The 24,443-nt window shown below is 42.9% G+C and overlaps 2 protein-coding genes across 5 annotated transcripts; both read left to right on the top strand.

The window, feature by feature from the left end:
• Window positions 1-665: 665 nt before the first annotated feature.
• pgpep1 (pyroglutamyl-peptidase I) lies at window positions 666-4,804 on the top strand. Its single transcript, XM_048258371.1, has 6 exons — window positions 666-732; window positions 1,067-1,230; window positions 1,975-2,027; window positions 2,810-2,926; window positions 3,100-3,332; window positions 3,495-4,804. Exons 2-6 carry the CDS (start codon window positions 1,200-1,202, stop codon window positions 3,697-3,699), a joined length of 639 nt encoding a protein of 212 aa, XP_048114328.1. The 5' UTR covers window positions 666-732; window positions 1,067-1,199; the 3' UTR covers window positions 3,700-4,804.
• Window positions 4,805-5,036: 232 nt separating this feature from the next.
• upf1 (UPF1 RNA helicase and ATPase) lies at window positions 5,037-24,434 on the top strand. Of its 4 annotated transcripts, none has more exons than XM_048247200.1 (25): window positions 5,037-5,386; window positions 6,052-6,188; window positions 6,325-6,414; window positions 6,510-6,677; window positions 6,902-7,082; window positions 8,059-8,220; window positions 8,386-8,470; window positions 9,179-9,277; window positions 9,422-9,530; window positions 9,844-10,003; window positions 10,224-10,342; window positions 13,029-13,193; window positions 13,510-13,624; window positions 14,092-14,235; window positions 15,706-15,919; window positions 16,336-16,453; window positions 16,886-17,042; window positions 17,565-17,707; window positions 17,929-18,103; window positions 19,001-19,082; window positions 19,523-19,678; window positions 19,733-19,735; window positions 20,220-20,446; window positions 21,041-21,163; window positions 21,345-24,434. In XM_048247200.1, the coding sequence occupies exons 1-24, from the start codon at window positions 5,216-5,218 to the stop codon at window positions 21,158-21,160; spliced, it is 3,300 nt and encodes a 1,099-aa protein (XP_048103157.1). In that variant the 5' UTR covers window positions 5,037-5,215; the 3' UTR covers window positions 21,161-21,163; window positions 21,345-24,434. The 4 variants fall into 4 exon arrangements, with proteins under 4 accessions (XP_048103157.1, XP_048103149.1, XP_048103172.1 ...); XM_048247192.1 differs by having other exon boundaries at window positions 8,386-8,473; XM_048247215.1 differs by lacking the exon at window positions 19,733-19,735 and having other exon boundaries at window positions 20,223-20,446.
• Window positions 24,435-24,443: the final 9 nt, after the last annotated feature.

Raw genomic sequence — 24,443 nt, 5'->3', positions numbered from 1 at the left:
TACTTTCAGCATGCATGAGTCATACTCAGATGAGGATGGCGTAGGCAAGAGCAGGAAAATGAATCTGTGGACATCACTGCAGTGCTCTTTCCCAAGACACTGACCACCCCTCGGAGGTCCATAGCAGTCAGACAAGCATACTTTTGATAAGTTTTGTGGGTTGTCTCACCTGCTGGATGAATACCTCTGTCAAATAGGCATAGGCTAATAAAATAATTCCAGAATGTGTAGTATGAGTGATGCCATTGGCCCTTTCTACTTGCGCCGGCTATTAACAATGGATTTACAGAGCCTCTAAAGAATCGTTTCCCAACCTGTATCTTACAATTGACCAGTACATTATATTAAAACATACCTTAAATAAAAAAATATTTTAAAAACCCTGATGATATAAGTTATATAAGTTATATGATTATAAGATATAATGATATAAGTTAAGTAACATCGTTATAATCTAGCTATTATGCTTGATCAATGGTCGAAACAAATCAACCAGGCATCAACAAGGATATTTGGGGGAAATTAAAGAACCACTCTCGAATGGATGTTACAACAGAGATGAGTTGCGCTCTCTCTCGCAACATGTGAATGATTGGGGTCGCCAACATTTGTGACATCAACATACGTCACCTGCCAAAAAAGTATTTTTCAAGACAAGTTTCTGGTGGTAGCCATAGGTGGTAGCCTACACATCAGAGAGTTTCATGGATACTGCGTCTGCGCGTCTATCTGGTGAGCATGAGAAACTATCTGGTGCGCACCAAAAATGTAGATTTTTTATTTTATTTTTTTTGTCCATGTCCTCTTTTGAGTTTCTGGTGAGCAACACTTGAAAAAAAATATTTGTTGCACAAGCAACAATCACTGTCAAAGTTCAAAGTTTATTGTCATGTAAAAAGGTAGCCTATGCTAAATAGCCTAGGCTACAATGGAATTATTAAACCTAGCCTACTAGAATGCTTCTCCAGAAATAAAAAAACGTGTACAAAATAGATAGAATGGTAGGCCTACATTCATGCCATTTCGATAGGTGGCGATAATGTTCAGTCATGTCGTCATATCCTAGGGAATGAGAAGAAGAACTCCGAGGAAACAGCCGATATCACACGGATTACAAAGATACATTTCGCTACAAAGTTATTGTTGTCGGAGTGGGACCCTGAAAACGAAATTGCTCTGGAAGTCGCAAGTGCAATATTATGGATACAAAGAAAACTGTTATTGTGACAGGTAGAGACATTTTACTACTGATACGGCTCACATAACTTACATGAAAACTACTGATTATCTTTGTCGATGGGGAAAAAACATTAAACCTGTCACTTGGTTGCTTCGCGGCGGTCAGTGCATGTTCAGGAGAGATCTAGAATTTTAGGCTAGTTCTGGATCAACACGAGGTGCGTTCATATTTGGCAAACAGTGGCGAATATGTTTTCTCTGAACAGCTCGATTTGAGCGAATTTGTGTAAGCATTCTATTTCAACCACTTCGTCCGTCCAGCAGCAGCTACCAATGTTCGCGGAGAACTACGTAATCGAATTTGAACGCACCTATCCACAGATTGTGTAGGCTATGTAATAAGGGATACTTAGCAGCACTCTGAAGAGCCGTGTAATAATAGCCTAATAAAAGTGTAACACGTTTGAATAGCCTATGTTTTCACGGTTTTGTTTATTGCTGGTATATTGGAAAAAGCAATAGCCTAGAGATAGCGTTCTGATTTTATTTATCTTTTGTCTGGCCTTTTTGTTATCTTAAGTTGGCAACACATCAAAACATTTACTAAAATGGTGTGAAGTTACTGGTTTAGAGACTGTAGCCTCCTGGACCCTGGATTAGCCTTTAGACTCCAAGTGTATGCTGATTACGCATTTTGCAACAGCTGTCTCAGAAAACGGTGGCTGTCATAAAAAGTAACAGAGACTTTTATTATGCTGGAAATTTTCAATTGAGAGGTCTGGTTTGTTTTTGCAGGATTCGAACCTTTTGGAGAACATAAAGTGAATGCAAGCTGGATTGCAGTGCAGGTTAGAGCCATAAGCACATTGTATTTCAAAACACTAACCAAGAATGTCAAAACACTGCAGCTTAACGGCAATAACTGTTGTCAGAAAATTAATTGTGATGACATCGATGTGTTATTCAATAAGTCTAACTAACAATTGAAAATCCCCTCAAATAAGGTCTGAGCTACATAAACCTGGTCTCAAACTCAAATTACCTACAGGCCACTTTCCAGGTGGTTTTCCTATAGGGGGCACAATTCCAGAATTTAATTGAAACTTTTTTCAATTTAATTTAATTGAAACTTTTAAATCCCAATTAAATTCTTGAATTTCACCTGCATTTCAATTGAGGTAGCAAACAGGTAGCAGAATTGCAATTCGAATTTTGCACAACCCTGTTAGGGGGGCCAGTGCCAAAGTGTGAGGGAAACAGACCCCTAATCATTATCATTACATTCCTGGCACTTTTGTTTTGTTTCGTTATTGAATGATGAAGAATGACGTCTACTTTTCTTGAAACTGCTGATGCTTCGGTTCAACTGTTTTTCTTCAGAAAAGAGTATTGCGACAACTAGGCTACCACAAATTTGACACACAGCCAATGAAACACAGAATTGATATACTGGGCAAATCCCATTACAAATAGCCTATTTATCAACCAAGGGATCACAAGAAACTGTCTTGCGTGTCGGGAATTTGAGACCACTGCTGTATAAGCTAGGCTACCATTTTTTGTCATCGTTTAGGACACACGTGTATGGTTTTGAAAATGATCTAGGCCACATTTCTGTGTTGCTGTGTAGGAGTTGGAGAAGCTGAGTTTGGGTGAGGACATTCACCTGCTGGTGAAGGAGATCCCTGTGGAGTACAAGGCTGTCAGCGAACTGCTTCCGTCACTGTGGAAACAGTATCAACCTGAGGTAAGGGGCTGTACACCATATGATACTTTCTTCTATCTATAATGTGAATATGTATCTGGTACAATTATTATTACAGATTATAAAATTTGTATACATTATTGTATTATTATTAGAAAAATATTGATTTAAGAAGGTGTTCCATGCTAATATTTTAATTTTATTTTGTTGAAAAGTTGGTTGTTCATGTTGGTGTTTCGGGAATGGCCACCTCTGTCACCCTCGAACAATGTGGGCACAATCATGGATACAACCGCCTGGACAACTGTGACTTCTGTCCGAATTCACAATGCTGCATTGACCAGGGACCTGATTGTATTATGTCAGTCATAGACATGGAGGCTGTGTGCAAGAAAGTGAACTCCTCAAGCATGGGTGTTGCCTTTTCTGTGTCAAAGGATGCTGGCAGGTATACATCCTTCTGCTGACAGTGTTCTCAAAGACGTAGCGCCTTTTCAAGATTGAAAAATAAATGGCATGAGTACATTACACAGTTAATTGATTTTCACTGATAATATAATAGATTTATATTGATTATAAAATGACTCTCTAACCTCTTCCACCTTGACAGATACTTATGTGACTACACCTACTATACCTCACTCTACCTGGGCAATCGCAGGTGTGCTTTTGTGCACGTGCCCCCCCTTGGGAAACGCCATAGTGCGGAGGACCTGGGCCGAGCTCTTCAGGCTGTTATCCTGGAGATGGTCCAGAGATTGGAGGACCATATGGATCACAATCAGGACCAAGACCGTTGCCAGCTTGGACACTGACCCAAAGTCCACAGCTTCACAGAGTTTAATAACGCAGTGATAACTCAGTTTTAAGTAAGACGTTCTCTGTAAACACAAAGAAGTGTTTCTCTTCTACTTCCGATATTCCACAATTTCCATTGGCCAAGGTTAGTGGTGTTGGCCTTGGACCAGTCGTGCCTGTCTTGAGTTTAGGTGGCTCAAGACAAGCCAGTTATGACATTCAAGCTGTTGACACAGGTTCCTTTGACTTTTTATGCTATTGATGTCATCTAGAGGTGTCACAGTCTCTTTCTACCGACAGAGAGAAGCACTTTATATAAAGGTCTGAACAATATGGTTGCTATGCTACAGATGTACATTCTTATCTAACATAATCTAGACTATTGCATTTATTTTACACAGTGTTAATGTATGTCAACATTTTCCCATTTAATCATTTAGTGTCTGCACTGCATGTGACTGCAAGTGTTTGTTATAATAATAAGAATTATTATAATAATAATAATATAATAATAAGGATAATAATGACAAGACATCACAGAAGCTATTATAATAATAATTATAATGCATACAGACTACAGTAAAAAGTGGCCATGAAGGTTGATGGTTCCATTGTTAGCCTACATCATTTCTGCCCTTGGCTGAAACATTCCTAAGTTAGCTAAGCATGGTATATCTAAGGCATAGCACCATTTGTTCATAACCTTTAGATATACTTAGAAAATATTGGGGTGGTAGCGATATTTTGATTGAGGACAGGCTGGACATTGTAAGTAAGGACAGATGTTGTCTCTTCCATAGCTGTGGTTGTCATGGAAGCACTTCTGTTTAGTGATAGTCCTGTGAGCCACACAACAGCTCATGCACGGCAATGACCGTGAGATTTTATTCATATTCCACCTCCGTTCTGTGAAAACACAATGAAGCAGTCAAGCAGCAAACTTGCATAGCTTGATGGTGTATTTGGCACGTCCAAAATGCTTCATTACTTCAAATGTGATTTTCTTTTATGTATGTAGTTATAATAAGTAAAATCAATTTTGACTGTAATTTTAGTCACATGTATGCCTCCACACTGTCTCAAAATAATATTTTTGATTATAAATAAACTTTCTCAAATAACTACCTTGATCCAGATTTAGTGTGTAACCTTATAGCCTAGTCAATCTTGTGGCCTCTGTAGTTTAAGTGTTCATTATTATACCCATCACACTTGTGTGGTGTTTTACTAGACTGGGCTCATTTACTGTTGTTGTAATCACAGGGAGGCCACTGACACTTGCAGCTGTTTTTTTTTTTTTTTGTAAACGTCACTGTGAACATGTGTACCACGTGTTTGTAAATGTGGTGCTTGGTGTTACGTCACCATTTCGAGTGGGAGTTGAAGCTTTCGAGCTGTATGGCTCTCGTTTCTTAAAAATAGATTGATTTTCCGACAAAGGTCAGGATAGAGTGCGAAATAGAAGGCCATTATACGTTGCGCTAGATTGCCGTTGCTTTGTTTTTTTGGTAAGTAATCGCGGTTTCAGAAGAAATGAGCGTTGAGGCGTATGGGCCGAGCTCGCAGACTCTAACCTTCCTGGACACCGAGGAAGCGGAGTTGCTTGGAGCAGATACCCAGGGTTCGGAGTTTGAGTTCACCGATTTCACCCTGCCAAGCCAGACTCAGACACAAGGCCAGACTCAGAGTCAGCTGGACAATCAGGTATGTTCTATCGATTTATTTTAAGCATTTGTCTCACCTCCCATTTCCAACATGAAATCAGGTTAGCCACGCCAAACATTCGCCAGCTAATGTAGCATTAGCCAGTTAGCTAGATAGCAACTGAAATTGCCTGGCGTGCTGCGCATCGAAAAATGGACATCCGTGTTGCTTATAGCTTGTAAAGATAACTAGCCAATAGGCTAGTTGTATGTGGCTGAGTGACGTTAGCTAGATTGAGGTGTGCATGCATACTGAACCTGACATTGGCGTATCATGAAACAATATTGCAAACGTTACCCTGGAGAAAGCTGAAATGCGGTTTGTATGCTAAACTTAACGTTACACTTTCCCGCTAGATGAGTACACTGCAATGTCTGCACACACAGCTGCCAAACGGTATCATTGTGCTTGTCGCAATACGATAACATTGGAGAGCTAGCCATCACGAGCACACTGAGATGTTCTTTAAATCTTTAGTACTGTGAGTCGTGCATTAATAGTTTTGACTGCTGGCTGACCTGGCTTGCGAGGTCTGCCTGGCATTTGTCTCCATAATGTTCCTGCATGACAGTTTCCACATTGTGATGCTATCCGGCTTTGCCATTGGTCTTGCCAGCTAACCTATAACCTTTGTTTTGTTGACACTGTCATGTAAATGTTTATAGGTGAATGATCCTGATAGCGTTTTACAAAATGGTGACGACTCTGTTGTGAAAACCAGTCAGCTTCTTGCCGAACTTAATTTTGAGGAGGACGAGGAGGACACATACTACACGAAAGACCTCCCGGTGCATGCATGCAGGTAACTTATGTTCAAGCTGGAAGGGTTTGGGTTACATGTAATAAAGCAAAATTAGACCCCTGCGTGATTTCCTGACGTGTCTTGTCACATTTTGCACTGTGGTGATTAACATGTATATTTTATTGCCCACCTGAAGCTACTGTGGCATCCATGACCCGGCCTGTGTGGTGTACTGTAACACAAGTAAGAAGTGGTTTTGTAACGGACGTGGCAACACCTCTGGCAGGTAAATAGATTTGTGTTGTTTGAAATATTCAGAATATGGATCAGTTTCTCCTGCATGAGGCGTGAAGTCGTTGTTTTCATGACATCTCTCTGTAGTCATATTGTGAACCATCTGGTGAGGGCGAAGTGTAAGGAAGTCACTCTGCATAAGGACGGCCCCCTGGGTGAGACTGTGCTGGAGTGCTACAACTGTGGATGCCGCAACGTCTTCCTTCTTGGCTTCATCCCAGCCAAGGCGGACTCTGTGGTGGTCCTGCTGTGCAGGTAGGGGAGAGGACCAGGCCAGACAGAGATGGTAGTGGATGATGCAGTGAGATACTTGCCCATGCAGAGCTGATGGACATCCATTAAAAGTAAATTGATGGTGGGATTAGCTATGTTAGGCATGGGAAATTAATTCTAATGTATGTCTGTGGAGAGCAGATCGATGGGTGGCATGGTGATGGGATTGTGTATAATGTAATTGTTATTATTTTTTACATCCACAGGCAGCCATGTGCAAGCCAGAGCAGCCTGAAGGACATCAACTGGGACAGCTCGCAATGGCAGCCGCTCATCCAGGACCGCTGCTTCTTGTCCTGGCTGGTGAAGATTCCCTCGGAGCAGGAGCAGCTCCGGGCACGCCAGATCACCGCCCAGCAGATCAACAAGCTGGAGGAGCTCTGGAAGGTACTGGTGCACCAGCATAAGCCTGGCAGAGTGCCCCCAAACACATGGCCTCATAGACTCATTAGAAGTGTACTAGGTAGTTTTTTGTCAGAAAGTAAGAGTAATGCATCTAAAGAGATAACAATGCTGTAACTGTGGTGGCTCCACAAAAAGAGGCTTTATGCTATTATCCCTAAGCAGTATTTTTATCTCTCAGCTCTGGTCTTGGTGTTGTGTTGTAGATGTTAACATTTCTCAAGCCAAAACATTGACGTTGTAGATGCTGATAAAGAAAAAAAAATATTTGGGACCACAATCGTATCACTCTTGCCTTAGACTAGCATCACTATACCTGATGGGGTACAACAAGCACTGCATAGCACACTTTAGAATAGCATTTTTAGTTGTAAGCCTACTGCCTAGCCTGACAAGCCAGACCCACATCAAGATGTAGGGTCTGGGGACTCACCGTTCGCAGTGCTCAGTCCGAGGGGCGCGATAATCGGTTGTCTTTCAAATTCCCTCTGCACGCAATAGGATAGCGCTACAACTCATGAGTCCCATGCGTTTTCCAACCAGCAGAGCTAGTTGACTAGTTCAAACTTTTTCTAACTTAAAAAAAGCTTAACTCGTGTCATGCTGTTCGCCAACAGCAACATCCATCTTCTTTGTTTTCAAGTAACAGGGAATTCACGCAGAACCGTTGCAACCCTGCCATCAATCATTATGTTAAGCCCGCCTACCGACTCTACACGATGTGATTGGCCTTATCGAAGCTTAATTTTTCCAGCTCGCAAGCCAACAGAGAGTTGCTTGACTAGCTAGGGTGCGTCTAGATTTCTAGGCTACCTACTGCCACCTTCCGCACTGTCTTTTGTAATTTCAGTTAGTGCAGCTAGTCAGACAGCCAACTGCTCTGTGTTTTGAATGTTGGTGTTAAAAGTTTGGAGCGTATGGAGTGTGCTGCTATTAATGTCATCTGTGGTTTTGAATGCAGGAAAACCCCACGGCCACGCTGGAGGACCTGGAGAAGCCCGGCGTGGACGAGGAGCCTCAGCACGTGCTCCTGCGCTATGAGGACGCCTACCAGTACCAGAACATCTTTGGCCCACTGGTCAAACTGGAGGCCGACTATGACAAGAAGCTTAAAGAGTCCCAGGTTAGTCAGCTCCACGCTGAAAATGGTGGACTTGTCTCTAACTGAATGAAATCAGGCTGTCAGTCACTTTGCTGGTTTACCATGTTGAAAATATGTTTTATTAAGAAATAAAAGGTATGACTTATTTTGTTGTGCTAATTTGTTATATTTCTATTGTGCCCCCAGACCCAGGACAATATAACAGTCAGGTGGGACTTGGGGCTGAATAAAAAGAGGATTGCTTATTTCACCCTTCCCAAGACGGACTCAGGTGGTAATACTTTTTTTGTAACATCCTCTCCTTCCTCCTCCTCCTCGTCCTGCTCACCAGTGGCTCATACCCATTCCATCTCGGGCCTGCATCTCCATTCGTGTGCACGTGCACGTGTCCACTAGTGCCCGTGTCCAGTCCATCAGTGTTTGTTTGCAAGTGCAGTGTGGTGTGTCTGGTACTGTAGTTGTTAACATGGTCTTGTGTTGCTTAAGATTCCTTAAAGGTGAAGTCAGCGACTGGGCAGGAAGTCGCGTTTGTTTATGTTTAGAAATATTAGCAAATGCTTTTATCCAAAACAATGAACATTATATTTGAACCAGAGACCAAACGAAACACACCAGAGAGGTAGCTCACCCCACCCACACAGGGTTTTGTTTTTGTTTGGGGAACAGGCTGCCCTCATTTAGTTTGTTTCCAGTTTTCGGAGCCTGGGCTGCCTACAGGGACTGGATTGTTTTACAGTGTACTCACGGATTGGGCAGCTAGCGGATTGTGAGGGAGTGATTGCTAAATGTGACAAAAAATGTCATGGGCTTGAAATTGCGTACGATGGCTGACTGCAACTTTAAGGTATTAACAGTTTTGTTGGCAAAAGACACATCCAGTCTTGCTAATTCTTCTTTTCCTTCCTTCTCTTTTCCATTGACCCCCCCACTCCCACCATCTCCCCCTCATCTTCTTTCCTCCACTCTCTTCTTATCTCAGATATGCGTCTGATGCAGGGGGATGAGATTTGCCTGCGCTACAAAGGAGACCTGGCTCCGCTGTGGAAAGGCATTGGACATGTCATCAAAGTCCCAGACAGTATCCTTCATTCCCTCATCGCCCCCGTCAGAGACGGTGCGCTGCAGAGCCTCAGATTTCTGTGTCTTGTCTTGTGTGTGAAAGGGCTGGGGGATCCTAGGCTTTTGTTTGAGGTTTAATTACTCCTTGACGTAGGCTGTTAAGATTATGGAGACGAAATTGCCATTGAGCTGAGGAGCAGTGCTGGAGCACCTGTTGAAATTCCTCACAACTTCCAGGTTGATTTTGTCTGGAAGTCCACGTCCTTCGACAGGTAATTTCTCATTTACAGGTGATTTCTAAGTAACAGCGTTTCTCAATGCTAGTTCCATTTATACTACTATTGTTTAAATTGGATGGCTTTCAATTTACATTTATTCATTTTATCCAAAGTCACTGAAGTCAGTCATGAAAATTAACATTCAAACTATATTGCAAAGGAGACCTTAATTACCTTAACAAAGAGTAAATACTACTACTAGAGGATGAGAGTGCAGAAGTTAGTAGTTAGTAAGTAGTAAGTAGTGACTATTAGTTGAAGTTGTCAAAGTTAGAAGTCTGTGGTCTAATGTTTATACTGCTTAAAGAATGCAGAGTGCCCTGAAGACCTTTGCGGTGGACGAGACCTCTGTGTCCGGCTACATCTACCACAAGCTGCTGGGTCACGAGGTGGAGGATGTCATCATCAAGTGCCAGCTCCCCAAGCGCTTCACTGCCCAGGGTCTGCCCGACCTCAACCACTCTCAGGTCAGTGGCACACAACACAACACCAGGCAACCACTCCAGCTTGTGTTGAGCTATGTTCTCCTACCACGCTCAGGGAATACACAGGGGGTTTAAAGGACTAATTAAAGATCTGCAGCTGTTTCTGCACAGCTAAGTGCTAAGTGAATGAGGGCCTTGGCTAGCTACAATAATAATAATAATAATAATAATTGAAACTGTGTTGTTGTTATTGTTGTTGTAGGTCTATGCTGTGAAGACTGTCCTGCAGCGTCCCCTCAGCCTCATCCAGGGTCCACCTGGCACCGGCAAGACAGTCACCTCAGCAACCATTGTGTACCACCTGGCCCGACAGGGCAATGGGTAAGATGTGCCCACACAGCACCTTTCACTTCTCCCCAAAGACCTCGCTGCACAGGGGCCTGTACTACGAAGGGAGCTTAACCTACCCAGATGTAACCCAGGGTTACTTTGTTAAACCGGGGTTGACAAAACCTGGTTATCTTAAGTGGTGTTAATCGGTACTACGACACTGATTAGGAAGTTGATTTGTTGATCAGGGGTTAACCTAATTGAAGTTTGTGCGGGTTCACATAAAAGGGGCGGGTTGCAGCGCAAGTCACCACTTTCAATGATGATGCGATAACCTTATTTTACGGATGAGGAATGCACAATTATTATGACAAGTTACGAGGAATTAAAACCCACTCTACGACAAAAATCAAGTATGTCGGCAGCAAACAAAACAAGGCAAGGCTGTTGGCAACAACGTATCGGGTAGCCTAAATGCCGGAAAGTACATTTTTATTTCCACATGTTCCTCAAATATGTGTTACAGAGGATTAATAGCTTGCGGAATGTCTAAAATTAGTTCAAATAATTAAATTGCCTATTTTGAGTTCATAAAAAGGCCTACAGATTCAACACAATTCAGAAGTGGGCATATAGATTAATAAGGATAATTTAATTGAATCATATCAACAGCACAGTAACGATGTTTTAATTGGCTACATGTTATCGCGGCAATGATAATGCTCCTTGGGCGCACATATGCACCCTTGGCATTCTAGAACACACTCATTGTGGGCGCATATATGCACCGTTGGCAGTAAACGGGTTAAGTAGCCCCCACTGATTCAGTAGCCTATGCCTAATCCTGTGAACATTTCAGATGCAACACCAGTGCCAAACGCACATGGCAGCAGGTGAAAATGAAATACAAAAACATTATTCAGAATGGTAGCTTTATATAGTTATAGCTTGCATTAATATTTATTAATTATGGAAATATGTTGTATGCTTATAGCCTTCACTTGGCCTCTGTTTTACAGCTAACAAGAAAAAGGTGTCTTTGAACACTACTGTAGGAGGAAAGGCACCAGAGTGTTTTACAGTAGCAGAGGAGTTGGCCATCGCAAATAATAGTGGAAGGTCGATTATGGAGGGGGTTGAGGGAGTCATTCGGTCGGATCCTGGTGCTGTGGGAATGTGCAGCCTTTATGTGCAGGGTAATATGACATTCAAGTTTTATGTTAAAATTGTGATTTTAATTTCCTGTATGTCCGATTTATTTTCGGACATACAGGCCTAGGCCTACTCTTGCTCATATGTTCAGCCTACTGTAGGCCTATGTCCGATTTATTTTCGGACATACATGCTCAGATGTTCAGCATCACCGATGGAGTAATTGTCCACTGGCAAAATATCTCAACGAAAGGCACATTATCTGCTCTATCGTAAGGGCATTGCTACGGCGGGTGAAATTAGAGACATCTGCTTCGATCAGCTGACAATGATAACGAATTCCCTCGGCTGGGAATCTATATCTTTCATAAAGAATACTGTCCGGTAATGTCAGTAGATTCTGGCGGTCCCTAAAAACCCTTGCTCTGCGAAGGGAGCCCCTTGCGATTTGCGTTCCAATGTCGTATGGATCATCCAGGTGCGCAGACATTGTCTTGTGAGAAGTTGTTAGTGGAGGGGTGGTACTTATAAAGGGTTTGGTTAAACGGAAACCTCGGGTTAACCAAGAACATAATCTGCAGCGTAAATTGCTGTGGCAGCATACCTCGGTTAAAACCTATCCACCTTTCCTAGTACGGGCTAATCGGTAATAGGAATGTAACGGTATGAAAATTGAAAATTTAACCTCACGGTTATAGTGACCAAAATTATCACGGTTTTCGGTATTATCACGGTATTTCTAAAAGTGTGTTCATTATGTTCAGAAAGCACTGATAGGCCTACACAAGCTGAAATAGTTTCAAAAAGTGTTCTGTTCACTTTTTTCTTCATGTTTAATTGGCTATGTGCTTATAGCTTAACTTACACTACCATAACTTGGAGTTTGCTATTTCTGTTATTTGGATGCAATGAGTGAGACCAAAGTAAGCGTTCAAAATAAAACTTTAGGCTACTGTATTCTCCTCATAACGTGAGTGGAATGGATTTATTGTGGACGTGAACATAAAAAGACGCAGAGTGGCTACATGATACAGTGCGCCTTTTAAAATCAGGTGTAGCCTAATCCGAATCGTAGTTAAAACCATCAATTAGACAACAGAATCAGTAGGGTACCAGTTCTGTTCCACTGTACCAGGCCTACTGTATGTCAAAAGCAGGCTCAGATGAAGCTGGGAAGGATTAAACGCATGGTTTCCACACCACGGTAATCAACAGTGATAATCATGATGTTTGAAATGAAAACGGTAATTATAATCGTCAACATTTTTATCGCGGTTTACCATTATACCGGTAATCGTTACATCCCTAATCGGGAAGTTACGCCACACGTGATCAAGTTACTCTCGGTTACCCAGATAAGCCAGTAACTCTGCTTCGTAGTACAGGCCCCAGGTCTGCAGGCGTGTGTGTGTGTTTGTGTGTGTGTGTATGCCCATACATATGTATGTGTGTTGGTGTTGAAGGAATGTTAAAATTATCTGTGTGAGTTGGTGCACATATGTTGTGCACAAAATCCATTTCTGCGTGCATATTTTTGTATGTATGTACATGTTTGTGCTCATGTGTGTGTACCCTGTACCCGCAGGCCTGTGCTGGTGTGCGCTCCCAGTAACATCGCTGTCGATCAGCTGACGGAGAAGATCCACCAGACGGGCCTGAAGGTGGTGCGTCTCTGTGCCAAAAGCAGGGAGGCCATCGACTCGCCTGTCTCCTTCCTAGCCCTGCACAACCAAATCCGCAACATGGACAGGTAACACACACATACTTACTAGGCAATGATGGTGATAATACTTTGCCTCACAGATACAACTAAATGAAGTAGTGTATTTGTTGAAAAGTAAACCGTGCCATCATAAAAACAACATTGAATAGAAACATTGGATATAGAGTGATGAGGTGGAAAAAAGATGAGTTATAGAAAGGGCGATGTTTATGAAGCCATATTTCATAGACATTATTGATGATGATATCTTTAAAATGTAGAGATGCCCCTTTGATCTCTGATTTGTTTTTGAAAGACGTCTAACTGTGTGTGTGTGTGTGTGTGTGTGTGCTGCTGTTTGCAGCATGCCTGAGCTTCAGAAGTTGCAGCAGCTGAAGGATGAGACTGGAGAGCTGTCCTCCTCGGATGAGAAGCGCTACCGTGCCCTGAAACGCACCGCTGAGCGGGAGCTCCTCATGGTACACACACACACACAGACTTGTTGTTTAACAAGTTGCCACACCTGTTGTTTACCCCCACATTCTTTGTCTCGACAGATTCAGATAGAGGAAATATATTTCTTGGCGGAAGAATGATTATCTATGAATAAATAGTTACATTTCTCGTTGCTTTGCCTTTACTTCATGAAACTTTGCCAAGTATTTATAGCAACAGTTTTAGAAAAGCAATAAGCCACTTGAGTCCGTAGGTTACGCTGATTCTACAACAGCTAAGGGGGGTTTTAGGCACTCCGCTAGTGCGTTGTGCCTAACAACGCCCCTTAGGTGTTGTAGAATCGGCGTAACCTACGGCCTTTTGGGGCTTATTGCTTAATTATATTTTCCTAATACTAATCAGTTGTATATGAACATGTAATTTGTACTTGTCCTCTGATGGTAAGTGCTGTGCGGAGCGTAATCTCTCGTTTGGTTCCTCTCCTCTCCAGAATGCAGATGTGATCTGCTGCACGTGTGTGGGCGCAGGGGACCCACGGCTGGCTAAGATGCAGTTCCGCTCCATCCTCATCGACGAGAGCACGCAGGCCACGGAGCCTGAGTGCATGGTGCCCGTGGTGCTGGGGGCCAAGCAGGTATGGGGCCACGGCCCGGGGCTCCACTCATATATAGCGGCAGTGTGCAAGTGATTGGACATCCCTCCACTGGCAAATGACATCAGGCATTTGGCTTTGTTGAAGTGAAAAAGAAGTGATTTAGCTAATGTTAACCCTCTAACTACAATATTGCGACAAGCGTCATTACTGAATAAAACAGACGATAGACCCGAGTACAGTGTAAAATCTTATTTGTACTCTTGACCACTAATTGGCAGACACCCAGAGCTTCGATTCAAGCTCAACCTTTTTTTTCAAAGTTTTCAGGAAGCATGGAAGATAAACACGAAGAAGACGTGCATTTCCTCCATAACGCGGAAGCGATGCGGGCCATAGTTTTGCACAAATTGAAGCAGACTATGTCTTGGAAAGTTATTACTTGTTCGAGTTGTTTCAGTTGGCATATTTTCACTGTGTCACTGATGGGTTAAAGTTTTCATAACTAAGGCGCTAATGGAGCGCGGACCTTTCCAAGGCAAAATGCAGCCATTAACAACGAGTCTGAAAGTGGACCAAGGCTAAATATTTTGAGCTGCTCATTAATGAGTGTTCAATTTGTTTTTTTCTTTGGGGCATATGGATCCTTCTTCTTGATTATTAGCGTGAAAACAAGTGAGAACAAATAATAGGCTTACAGACGGAGATCGCACCTATCACTGTAGTTTGGATAATAGGCCTAATCATTGCAGCCTCACAGATGGCTGATGGAAAGACACCGTGATCTGAAAGAAACTTGAGTGCACGTGCAAGTGAAATTCTTTAAAAGCAATCAGTAGTTTGCATTAGTCAGCAGGTAATAATTGAACAATGTTTTTTTTTTTACAAATAAACAAAACATGTAGGTTATTGTGAGTAGGCCTAAAGGGATAGACCACACACTGACAACAGCAGATGTCCATAAGCCTCTATCTACTGTAGCCTACATCCAGGTGAATTAGATATGTTGGCATAACATGGGCGATAGATGTATTTCTTTACAAAATAAATCTTTAATAATAATGGATTGAAGAGGTATAATACCAGGCATGATCGAATAGGGCCCACATAAAAGAAAATGGACAACATACCCACATCAGTGCCTATCAACACAAGGGGTTTTCATAGGTCAGGATGATTAGGCTCTAAAACAGATTGTCAACATTATAGAGCTACTGTAAAAGATTCAGTTTGCACTTTCAGGAACACATTGGATCCCATTTAGATAGATATTCAACTTTAAAGATGGGTCGCTGTGCAAAACGTGTCTTGCGAGTATGGTTATGTCTGTTTTTGACCGACGTGAGCAATTATTTTTTTTCTCTGCTTGAGGTGCTACTCAAAAAAAATTCTTCAAGGTTGGCAGGTCTGTAATTGTGGAGGGAAGAGGATGTTGATGTTTTTTGGATTATGTTGCTGTAACTCAGTGGTTTTGTTTGTGTGTGTGTGTGTGTGTGTGTGTGTGTTGCGCAGCTGATCCTGGTGGGAGACCACTGCCAGCTGGGTCCGGTGGTGATGTGCAAGAAGGCGGCGAAGGCGGGCCTGTCCCAGTCCCTGTTTGAGCGTCTGGTGGTGCTGGGCATCCGGCCCATCCGCCTGCAGGTGCAGTACCGCATGCACCCCGCCCTCAGCGCCTTCCCCTCCAACATCTTCTACGAGGGCTCGCTGCAGAATGGAGTCACCGCCGGTACGACCCCCTGTCTGGCTGCCTGTCTGTCTGTCTGTCTGTCTGGCTCTCAATTTTTTTGTCTTTCTTTCTGCCTCTCTTTCTGGTTTGTTCTCTGTCTTTCTTTCTGTCTACCGTTTTTTCCACATTTTCCGTCACCCTTTCTGCAGGGATTTATTCACAACTTTTTTACATTTTAGTTTTTGAAGTTTAACTTTCCAAGAACTTTTCCTCTTCTTTTAGAAGAGGGCTACTGAACGTAGCCTGTTACTGCATTTACAGTACAGTGACCCAGTGGGAATCCAATTAAATATTTCATAGCTTGTATACTACATTAAATCTCTCTATGAGGCTGGGTCACTCTGCATTTAACTGCTGAATCTGTGAAATAGCACATTTTTACATCTCTCTCTGTTCATCTCTGTCTGTGTGTCCAGCGGACCGCATGAAGAAGGGCTTTGACTTCCAGTGGCCACAGCCGGATAAGCCCATGTTTTTCTACGTGACGCAGGGCCAGGAGGAGATTGCCAGCTCAGGAACCTCCTATTTGAACAGGTGTCGTACGTTAGCTCACCCGGCCCCAAGGCCTGTTAGCACCCTCAGTCATAGTGCCAGGACAGCAGTAGGCTTTGGTTTGGCACAACTAGCTTTTAAAAGCCAAAAGGGAGTGAGCAAAGTTAAGAGATGAGCATATCATCGTCTTTAAATGTGAACAAAGGAAAACATTTAACTGCAACAAAGACAATATGTATCATGCATTGACTTTGTCATTTGTAACTAGTGAATTAAAAAAGTTTGGCACTGTTTAGTTCCTATTGGATAATTTCCTTTCCTCATTAAGAGGGTAGCCAAGATTTTTCACGTTGATGTGGTGAATTATGTTTGGGATGAGAGGTTCAAAATGTTCTTGGATAGTGATCTGAATTTTGACTCCTTCTGAAACTATTATTTATTTACTTACGGATTTATGTATTTACAAACGTGCAGGACGGAGGCAGCAAATGTGGAGAAGATCACCACCAGACTGCTGAAGGCCGGAGCCAAGCCTGACCAGATCGGCATCATCACTCCTTATGAGGGCCAGCGCTCATACCTGGTGCAGTACATGCAGTTCAGCGGCTCTCTCCACACCAAACTCTACCAGGTATAAACTACACACAACGCACAACATCCACACCAAACTCTACCAGGTATAAACTACACACAACGCACAACACACACACACGCCATTGTCTAGGAGGCTTGCACTAGGAGGGTGGTACAGGCTCCCAACATGAACAGACAAATGCAGACAGGCAAATCATTTTTTTTTTCTTCCTTGCTTTCCCTTCATTTACTTCGTATTCTACCTCCTACTAGTCACTAGTTACAACTCCCTTGTTGCTATGGAAGAGTCATAGATTACTATATTATGTAATTATTACTATGTTTAATTGTCCTCAATTGTAAATGTGTGTTTACTCCAAATGAATGATTCACCTGTTTGAGGATTTGAGTCTGTTTTTGCACACACATCTGAAAATCTAAGAGAAAATCACAAAGAGACACTTTTACTGTTTGTAATATGGGTATGGATAGTAATGCAGAGCCTGATGTCCAAAGAATCTGAATGTGTGTGTGAACTGTGCACTGGACATTGGTTTAGTGTCTGGTCTGCATTCTCTAGGAAGTGGAGATTGCCAGTGTTGACGCCTTCCAGGGCAGAGAGAAGGACTTCATTATCCTGTCCTGCGTACGAGCCAACGAGCACCAAGGCATCGGCTTCCTCAATGACCCTCGCCGACTCAACGTGGCCCTTACCAGGGCCAGGTAAGGCACTCCACCAGCTCTGTCCATCTGCATTACACATGTCCAATTATAAACAAACATACAGCGATAGACTGGCACGTTTAGTAAAGACTCTCGTGTTGCTCACAAGAAGCGATATCTTTAGTCCCATGCTATTACTCTTGATGAAGCACGTTCATCTGAAAAAGAAAAAAAACCTGTGCATAGCCATTAGTCACACCTGGTCACTTTTGCCTGAGCAGGTACGGTGTGATCATCGTGGGGAACCCCAAGGCCCTGTCCAAGCAGCCACTGTGGAACCACCTGCTGAACTACTACAAGGAGCAGAAGGTGCTGGTGGAGGGGCCCCTCAACAACCTCCGCGAGAGCCTCATGCAGTTCAGCAAGCCCCGCAAGCTGGTCAACACCATCAACCCGGTGAGTATCTCCTCACAGGTCAGCAAGCTGTGTTGCACCACCGGCAGGGCCGGGTGCGTTTACCAAAAGCATAGTTGCTAACTACAATGCATCTTCCATGGTAGCGTCACTGCCAAATATGAATCGACAGTAATTGAGTCACACGTTACAAATACGGTAACGATACAGAAATATGGTGTTGACATTCGGTTCTATTTCAATCACAGTTTAGTAAGAGCTAACAAATATGCTCTTATTTTTTAATCTTCCAAAATGAAAAACGTGATATGAAGTGTAAGTGTTTGTGCATGCGTAACTCAAATTTAGGGATTCACATTTGGCAGGGACACTACCAAGGTAGTTGCTATCATAGTTATCAACTGACCCCTGGTCTGTAGCCAGCTTGCTACCGACCCTCCTACATAGGGTTTTGTTTGTATGATTACTCTGGTAGCTGAGTAACAAGACTGGATAAATCAGGTCGAATGTTGGGCTGACTCTTTTTAAAATGCCCCCACTGACAACTGAGCCCTGGATGCTTATATAGCCTTCACTGGTCCCTTTTGTTCAAATGCTTTGATCATACTGTGCTAGTTACATTGAAGTAGCACAATGTAGGAATGATCCTTTTCGGCAGTTTTCAACATACTTGCAAGCACAGCAGTAAAATAAGTTTGAAGTCTTTATTGTAAGGTAAAAGAACTAAATTGTGTTGGTTTAACTCATTTTAATTTATAATTATTATTATTATTATTAATAATAATAATAATAATAACTAGTTTTAATTAATTTTAATTAGTAATTAATTTTATCTCAAATGTAAGAAGGTATCATGATCGGTGGTGGAAGGCTGGTGGATTTCTCTGAATGCTGATGTGGTGCTGTGTTTAACCATGTGTTGTTTGGTGCGCTTCACAGGGCGCCCGTTTCATGACCACAGCTATGTATGACGCCAGAGAGGCTATGATCCCAGGCTCTGTGTACGACCGGAGCAACGCCGGTGAGTATTTATGCTTGTATTTTTGTTTGTTTTGTGTTTATTATAGCCACTGATGACTAACACAAACTGCAGCTGTACATTTGTGGTACTAGTGGCTAAAGGAAGGTTTATAGTCGCCGGTCCTGGCCTTGCGCACGCAAGTGTGACGTCAAAATGACGTCGAGCCATGAGCCATGAGATGTGTTAGAATGTGCAGAATTAAGTAGTCAGTTTCTTAATGCAGTTACTGGACTTACATTAAACGAGGAGAGATAGATTTCCAGATAACCAGTGTTATAATAGTTATAACCACTCCAGGTTGCCACTTATAACTGAAATATTACATTGAAGTGGACTCACTGCGGGATGATACTGGTCTGTGGATGCATGTCTGTGGATGCATGTCAATGGCTCCTATGAGATGCAGTGGAAGGTGATTGTGTGCCTTTATGCCCTTGCAGGACGCCCATCAAACATGTACTTCCAAACCCACGACCAGATTGGCATGATTGGCACGGGGCCAAACCCCATCGCTGCCATGAACATCCCCATCCCCTTCAACCTGGTGATGCCCCCCATGCCCCCCTCTGGATACCTGGGACAGGTCAATGGACCAGGTACAGCTACCTCACATTCACTATTTAACATTCTGTTACAGGAAAACCGAGGAGCGGCCGGGTTCATTTGGCCATACTGCTCATGTAGTCCTTTGTAAGAGGAAACCAAGCCAAAGGTTCACATTACTGAGTGACAGAAGGAGTTGTACAGTTCTCTATGAGCTTTGTTTATGATCCTGGTGTGTTGCCTCAAAAGTAATATCAGGTTTAAGTTACCAAGTGAATAAAGGTGTAAAATTACCAAATGTCTGTCTGTCTTTCTTTCTTTCTTTCTTTCTTTCTTTCTTTCTTTCTTTCTTTCTTTCTTTCTTTCTTTCTTTCTTTCTTTCTCTCTCTCTCTCTCTCTCTCTCTCTCTCTCTCTCTCTCTCTCTCTCTCTCTCTGTGTTTCCTTTGTGGTATTTCAGCACAGTAAATAAATACACCAAAAGTATCTTTCAAAGCGGTATCTGGCTCTAGTAACCTTGTGAAGGAAAAAAACAGGCTTAAGAAAATCCCCGTCTCAGGAAAAAAAAATCCCAAAAATCTTCATCCGTTCTCTTTCAGGCCGCGGGGCTCCGAAGGGGAAAGCGGGTGGGCGCGGTGGGCGCCAGCGCAGCCGTGGCATGGGGAACCACGGCGGCGGGCAGGCCACCATGTCGGGCAGCCAGGCGAGCCAGGACCTGGTGTCCCAGCCATTCTCCCAGGGCCCCCTGACGCAGGGCTACATCACCATGAGCCAGCCCTCACAGATGAGCCAGCCAGGCCTGTCCCAGCCTGAGCTCTCACAGGTCAGCCACACACACACACACACACACACACACACGTGTACACACACACACACACGTGTACACACACACACACGTGTACACACACACACACGTACACACGCACATACGTACACACGCACACACGTACACACGCACACACACATACACACACGGTGGAGTTATCTTCAGTCCTACTTTAGCCGCATTATGGAGTTCTACCTAACTACTAGACCACAGAAGGACACAGTGCATAGTCTGCATGGCTTGTGTGTGACTGTTTATTTGCCCTCCACATGCCCATCATACCAGGAGTAGGTACTAATACATATATCTTAGAAAGAGGCAGATCATTTTGCTTTATATCTGTACTTTATATAAAGGTCATCACTTACACAGTGCTGTTTGCTTTCTACACATTACAGTTAATGTACTTGCAAACATAGCATAGTTGTCTGCAAAGTCATTTTTTTGTTAGTAGTTTGTTATTGAGCATTGTTCCTGGGGAAGCTGTGAACCTAACCTAAACACCTAAGAACATATGGCATGACAAAGTCTCTCACAAACATCTTTTGGGATTCTTGCACTTATCCACTGGTTTGGTTATCCCAAATATAGGACAGTTACCTGGGTGACGAGTTCAAGTCTCAGATCGACGTGGCTTTGTCCCAGGACTCCACCTACCAAGGTGAAAGGGCATACCAACATGGTGGAGTGACTGGTCTGTCACAGTACTAGAGTGTAAGTCAACACACATCTCTCTGTTGCATATATATGTATAATGTATAATACAACCACTATGCTTTCTAATATATAAAGCATACTGAATAAAAAATATTTGTCATTAGTTTTATTGACTATCTAAACTGCAGTCCTGTAGAATATGTACTGACGTGAGCTGTTCTGTGTTCTGCCTCTGCAGGTTGTTGGACAGGGAGCTAGGCTTATGCTGAGCTTAGTTCCTCAGCATTTTAAATCTGGGTAATAATAACTAAAGACCAACCACGGATGCCCGTTTTCCACTGTTACAACTGACGCACCGCGGTGTGAAAGCAACAGGAGCGAGAAACCAACCAATCACCTGAGTGACAAAAGAGAGAACTACTAAAGAAGGGGATAGCTGGACGGGATGAGGAAGGAGAAAGAGTGGAGCGGAGAGGAGGAAGAGACCCAGGCAGAGAGGACGGAGAGAGAGAGCGAGAGAGAGAGGGTGTAAAAGGGACAAGCCGCTGCTCGCACGCGACTGTCAATAAGAGGGGGGGGACCCGCATGTGACGGGGATGTGCTGTGGGAGACTGGACAGAGGGGCGGGAAGAAGCGCATCGAGAGGGATCTTTCTAAAAAGAGAGAAGGAAACCGAGGAGGCAGAAGAGGGGGAACCACTCTCTTCACCTCTCTTTTGGACAGAAAGCCCACCCCTGTCTCGTCGTCTTCCCCGATTGCCCATCCACTGACCCCACTGTGGCCGATGACCTTTCACCCCTCTTGACCTCCCCACTCCACCCCCAACCCCCAGAAAACCCTCCGCGAGGAGCGAGTGCGGTCAACCAGCCTCCCTGCCTGAGACGGTGAAGACTCAATCTCTCGCGCAGTCCTGCGAAAGCTCACACTTCCGCCTGCTATGAGCTGATATACCGAGAGAGAGAGACAGAGAGAGAGAGGGCGAGAGAGAGACTACATGGAAAAGACAAAGGGCAAAACCTGAAGCAGCTCATCTGGGGAAAATTTTCTTTTCCCACCTCGAAGTTGATCGGAAGTGCTTCCGGGTTCTCATGTCTGAAGTCCAGCACACGTTTGAGAAGATGGCATTTGGTTTGAGGGTGCTGGAAGTGTTGGAGTGCTCAAATCTCATCTTAAACAGTGCTGTGTTGTGTTGCGTCGCGTCACTGAAGGACGATTCAACTTTGAGGGAAGTTTTTCTGCACAGAGTCTGTTGTCGCAAAGGTTTTGGGGGAAAAAGGGGAGAGCTTGCCAGTGTGTTGCCAGCTTTCCAAATGAGTCTTTCTTTTTTTAGGTGATTCACAAAGGAAAAGTGGTAGTCTCGTAGTGGCTGTATGTTTTATGTTGTTTTGTTCTGTTTTTCTTTGTCTCGAGTTAAGGTGTTGAAACAAAGGGGCAATGTAATGCGAGACTTTGTTTTGTTTTTTTCTTTTAAAATCAAATTTTTCACCAAAATGCAAAGGTATGGAGAACCCACTTGGCTTTTGAAGTAGCAGAAGTTGCTTGCTTATCTTTCTTTTCATGGGATCTCCTAAGCAGCCTCAACTTTGCCATGCCACCTTTCCCCACGCCTATGCCCACACAGTGCCCGTTGAAATGCCAGCTGTGTCCACTGTCAGTATCTTTACAAGAACTTTCCGATCGGTAGAACCGTAACCCGCCTGGAAAAGGTACAGAACCTGCGCTACCAAACAGATGGTGTGACTTTTCTGTAAATATATGTGAAAGTATCGTGCATGACCATTGTGTGTAACACGAAATGGCCGACACTGATGTTGAGCATAACCTTTTGGATGTAAACTTTTTGCGAAGTGCAGTCAAGATGGTCTGGTTAAGGCAATCATGAATTGTTTGTGTTATTGTGACATGCACCTGAAGGTCTCTTTTGTTGCGCAAGTACCACCTTGTCATTCGACATGCTCAAAAAAAATATTTAAATCCAAGAGGAATAGAGGTGCTTGTGACATTTTTTTTCTTCAAAGTAAACTTTTTGGCCAACAGATGTAATTGATGTTTGACATGAGTGAGACTAGAGGGGACTTTTTTGAAGTTTGGATTTGTTTTGTCTTTGGCTTTGCTTTTCTATGCTTTGTTTTTGAAGCTGCAGTGCTTGTAGCGAGTGTGGCCAGTAGCTGAAATATCTACCAATGGATCTGCATTCGTTTTTTTGCTGTGATGTTTGTAGTAGTAGACTTGGCGTTCTGCTGTCCAGCCTTGGTGATGTTGTTATTCATTTTGCCTATGAGTATCATCCACAGACTTCTTCACTCTTATTAATGTCATCTTTGTTTTTTTCATCACTTTACAGTTTTCATTGTTTTGTCATATCTTGAGTGGCGTCCACTATTTAAACAAATATATATATAAAGCCCATATTTCCCTGTTTTTCCTGTCGGCTGTGCCACATTCATTCTTTTTTTCTCATGATTTGTCATTCTGTTAATTATTCAACCCTCCATTGGTTTGCCGGTGTTTCGTATCCCACTTTTTAGCAAGCAGGAATCACGGTCATCCAACACCTCTAATGGTGCTATGTACGTCTGTAAGCTTTACGTGTCCCATTGACAATCATCACCATGTATTTGTTTTAAAGGTGGCTGAACATTGCCATTGTCGTAGTAGTGACTATTGAATGTTTTGCGGTTAATTAAAGAATGCATTACCATCAGCAGAGATAGTAGGATGCTTGTGGAGATTTAGGGGGAAAACATTTGAGTTTTACCTCCGTTCATGGCCATGATATCAAAATCAGTGATATATTATAATTGAAAGAATGTGAGAATGAAATCATTATGAAGCTATGGGATTGGGAAGTTATGTTTTTATGTTACCCCCCCAAATGTACTCTTTCATATCTTTTTTTCTTCAGTAGACTTCATGGCAAATCTCATTTGTTACAATCTAAGCGAAGATAAAATTATGATTCCCATCAAGAAACACAAACAGTTGTCATGATGAAATAGTCGGCTGAGTACAAATAAATTGATATGTCCGTTGTTAAAGAAGGGGGTAGCAGTAACCCCAACAGCAGGCAAAAATGACAACCACATTTGACCTTTGATGGTCTTGAAACCATCCATATACCCACCATAAAACATGTCTGACATAAAACCATGATAATGACAAGTAGACAACATTGTGTCATTCATTTTCCATCAAGTCCATAATGGTTACACCGTATTGTAATTAAAATACATTTTATTGCATTGCAGTCAATCTTTAAATTGTCATTGTGTCCCCTCAAACTGTAAGTAAAATGTTAAATAAATGGCTTCATTTCGCTTATGCTGAATATCACGGA

This window comes from Alosa alosa, chromosome 1 (assembly GCF_017589495.1).
Source record: "Alosa alosa isolate M-15738 ecotype Scorff River chromosome 1, AALO_Geno_1.1, whole genome shotgun sequence".
NCBI lineage: Eukaryota > Metazoa > Chordata > Actinopteri > Clupeiformes > Clupeidae > Alosa > Alosa alosa.
The sequence above is the reverse complement of the archived record's forward strand: the minus strand, read 5'-3'. Positions and strand labels throughout refer to the sequence as shown.

Excerpts from the sequence above, each read along its gene's own strand:
- upf1 (XM_048247192.1), top strand. The coding sequence starts at position 5,216 with ATGAGCGTTGAGGCGTATGGGCCGAGCTCGCAGACTCTAACCTTCCTG. Across the intron at positions 10,343-13,028 it reads CTGGCCCGACAGGGCAATGG|GCCTGTGCTGGTGTGCGCTC; the intron begins GTAAGATGTGCC and ends CTGTACCCGCAG. Across the intron at positions 16,454-16,885 it reads GGAACCTCCTATTTGAACAG|GACGGAGGCAGCAAATGTGG; the intron begins GTGTCGTACGTT and ends ACAAACGTGCAG.
- pgpep1 (XM_048258371.1), top strand. The coding sequence starts at position 1,200 with ATGGATACAAAGAAAACTGTTATTGTGACAG. Across the intron at positions 2,927-3,099 it reads GGAAACAGTATCAACCTGAG|TTGGTTGTTCATGTTGGTGT; the intron begins GTAAGGGGCTGT and ends TTTGTTGAAAAG. Across the intron at positions 3,333-3,494 it reads GTGTCAAAGGATGCTGGCAG|ATACTTATGTGACTACACCT; the intron begins GTATACATCCTT and ends CCACCTTGACAG.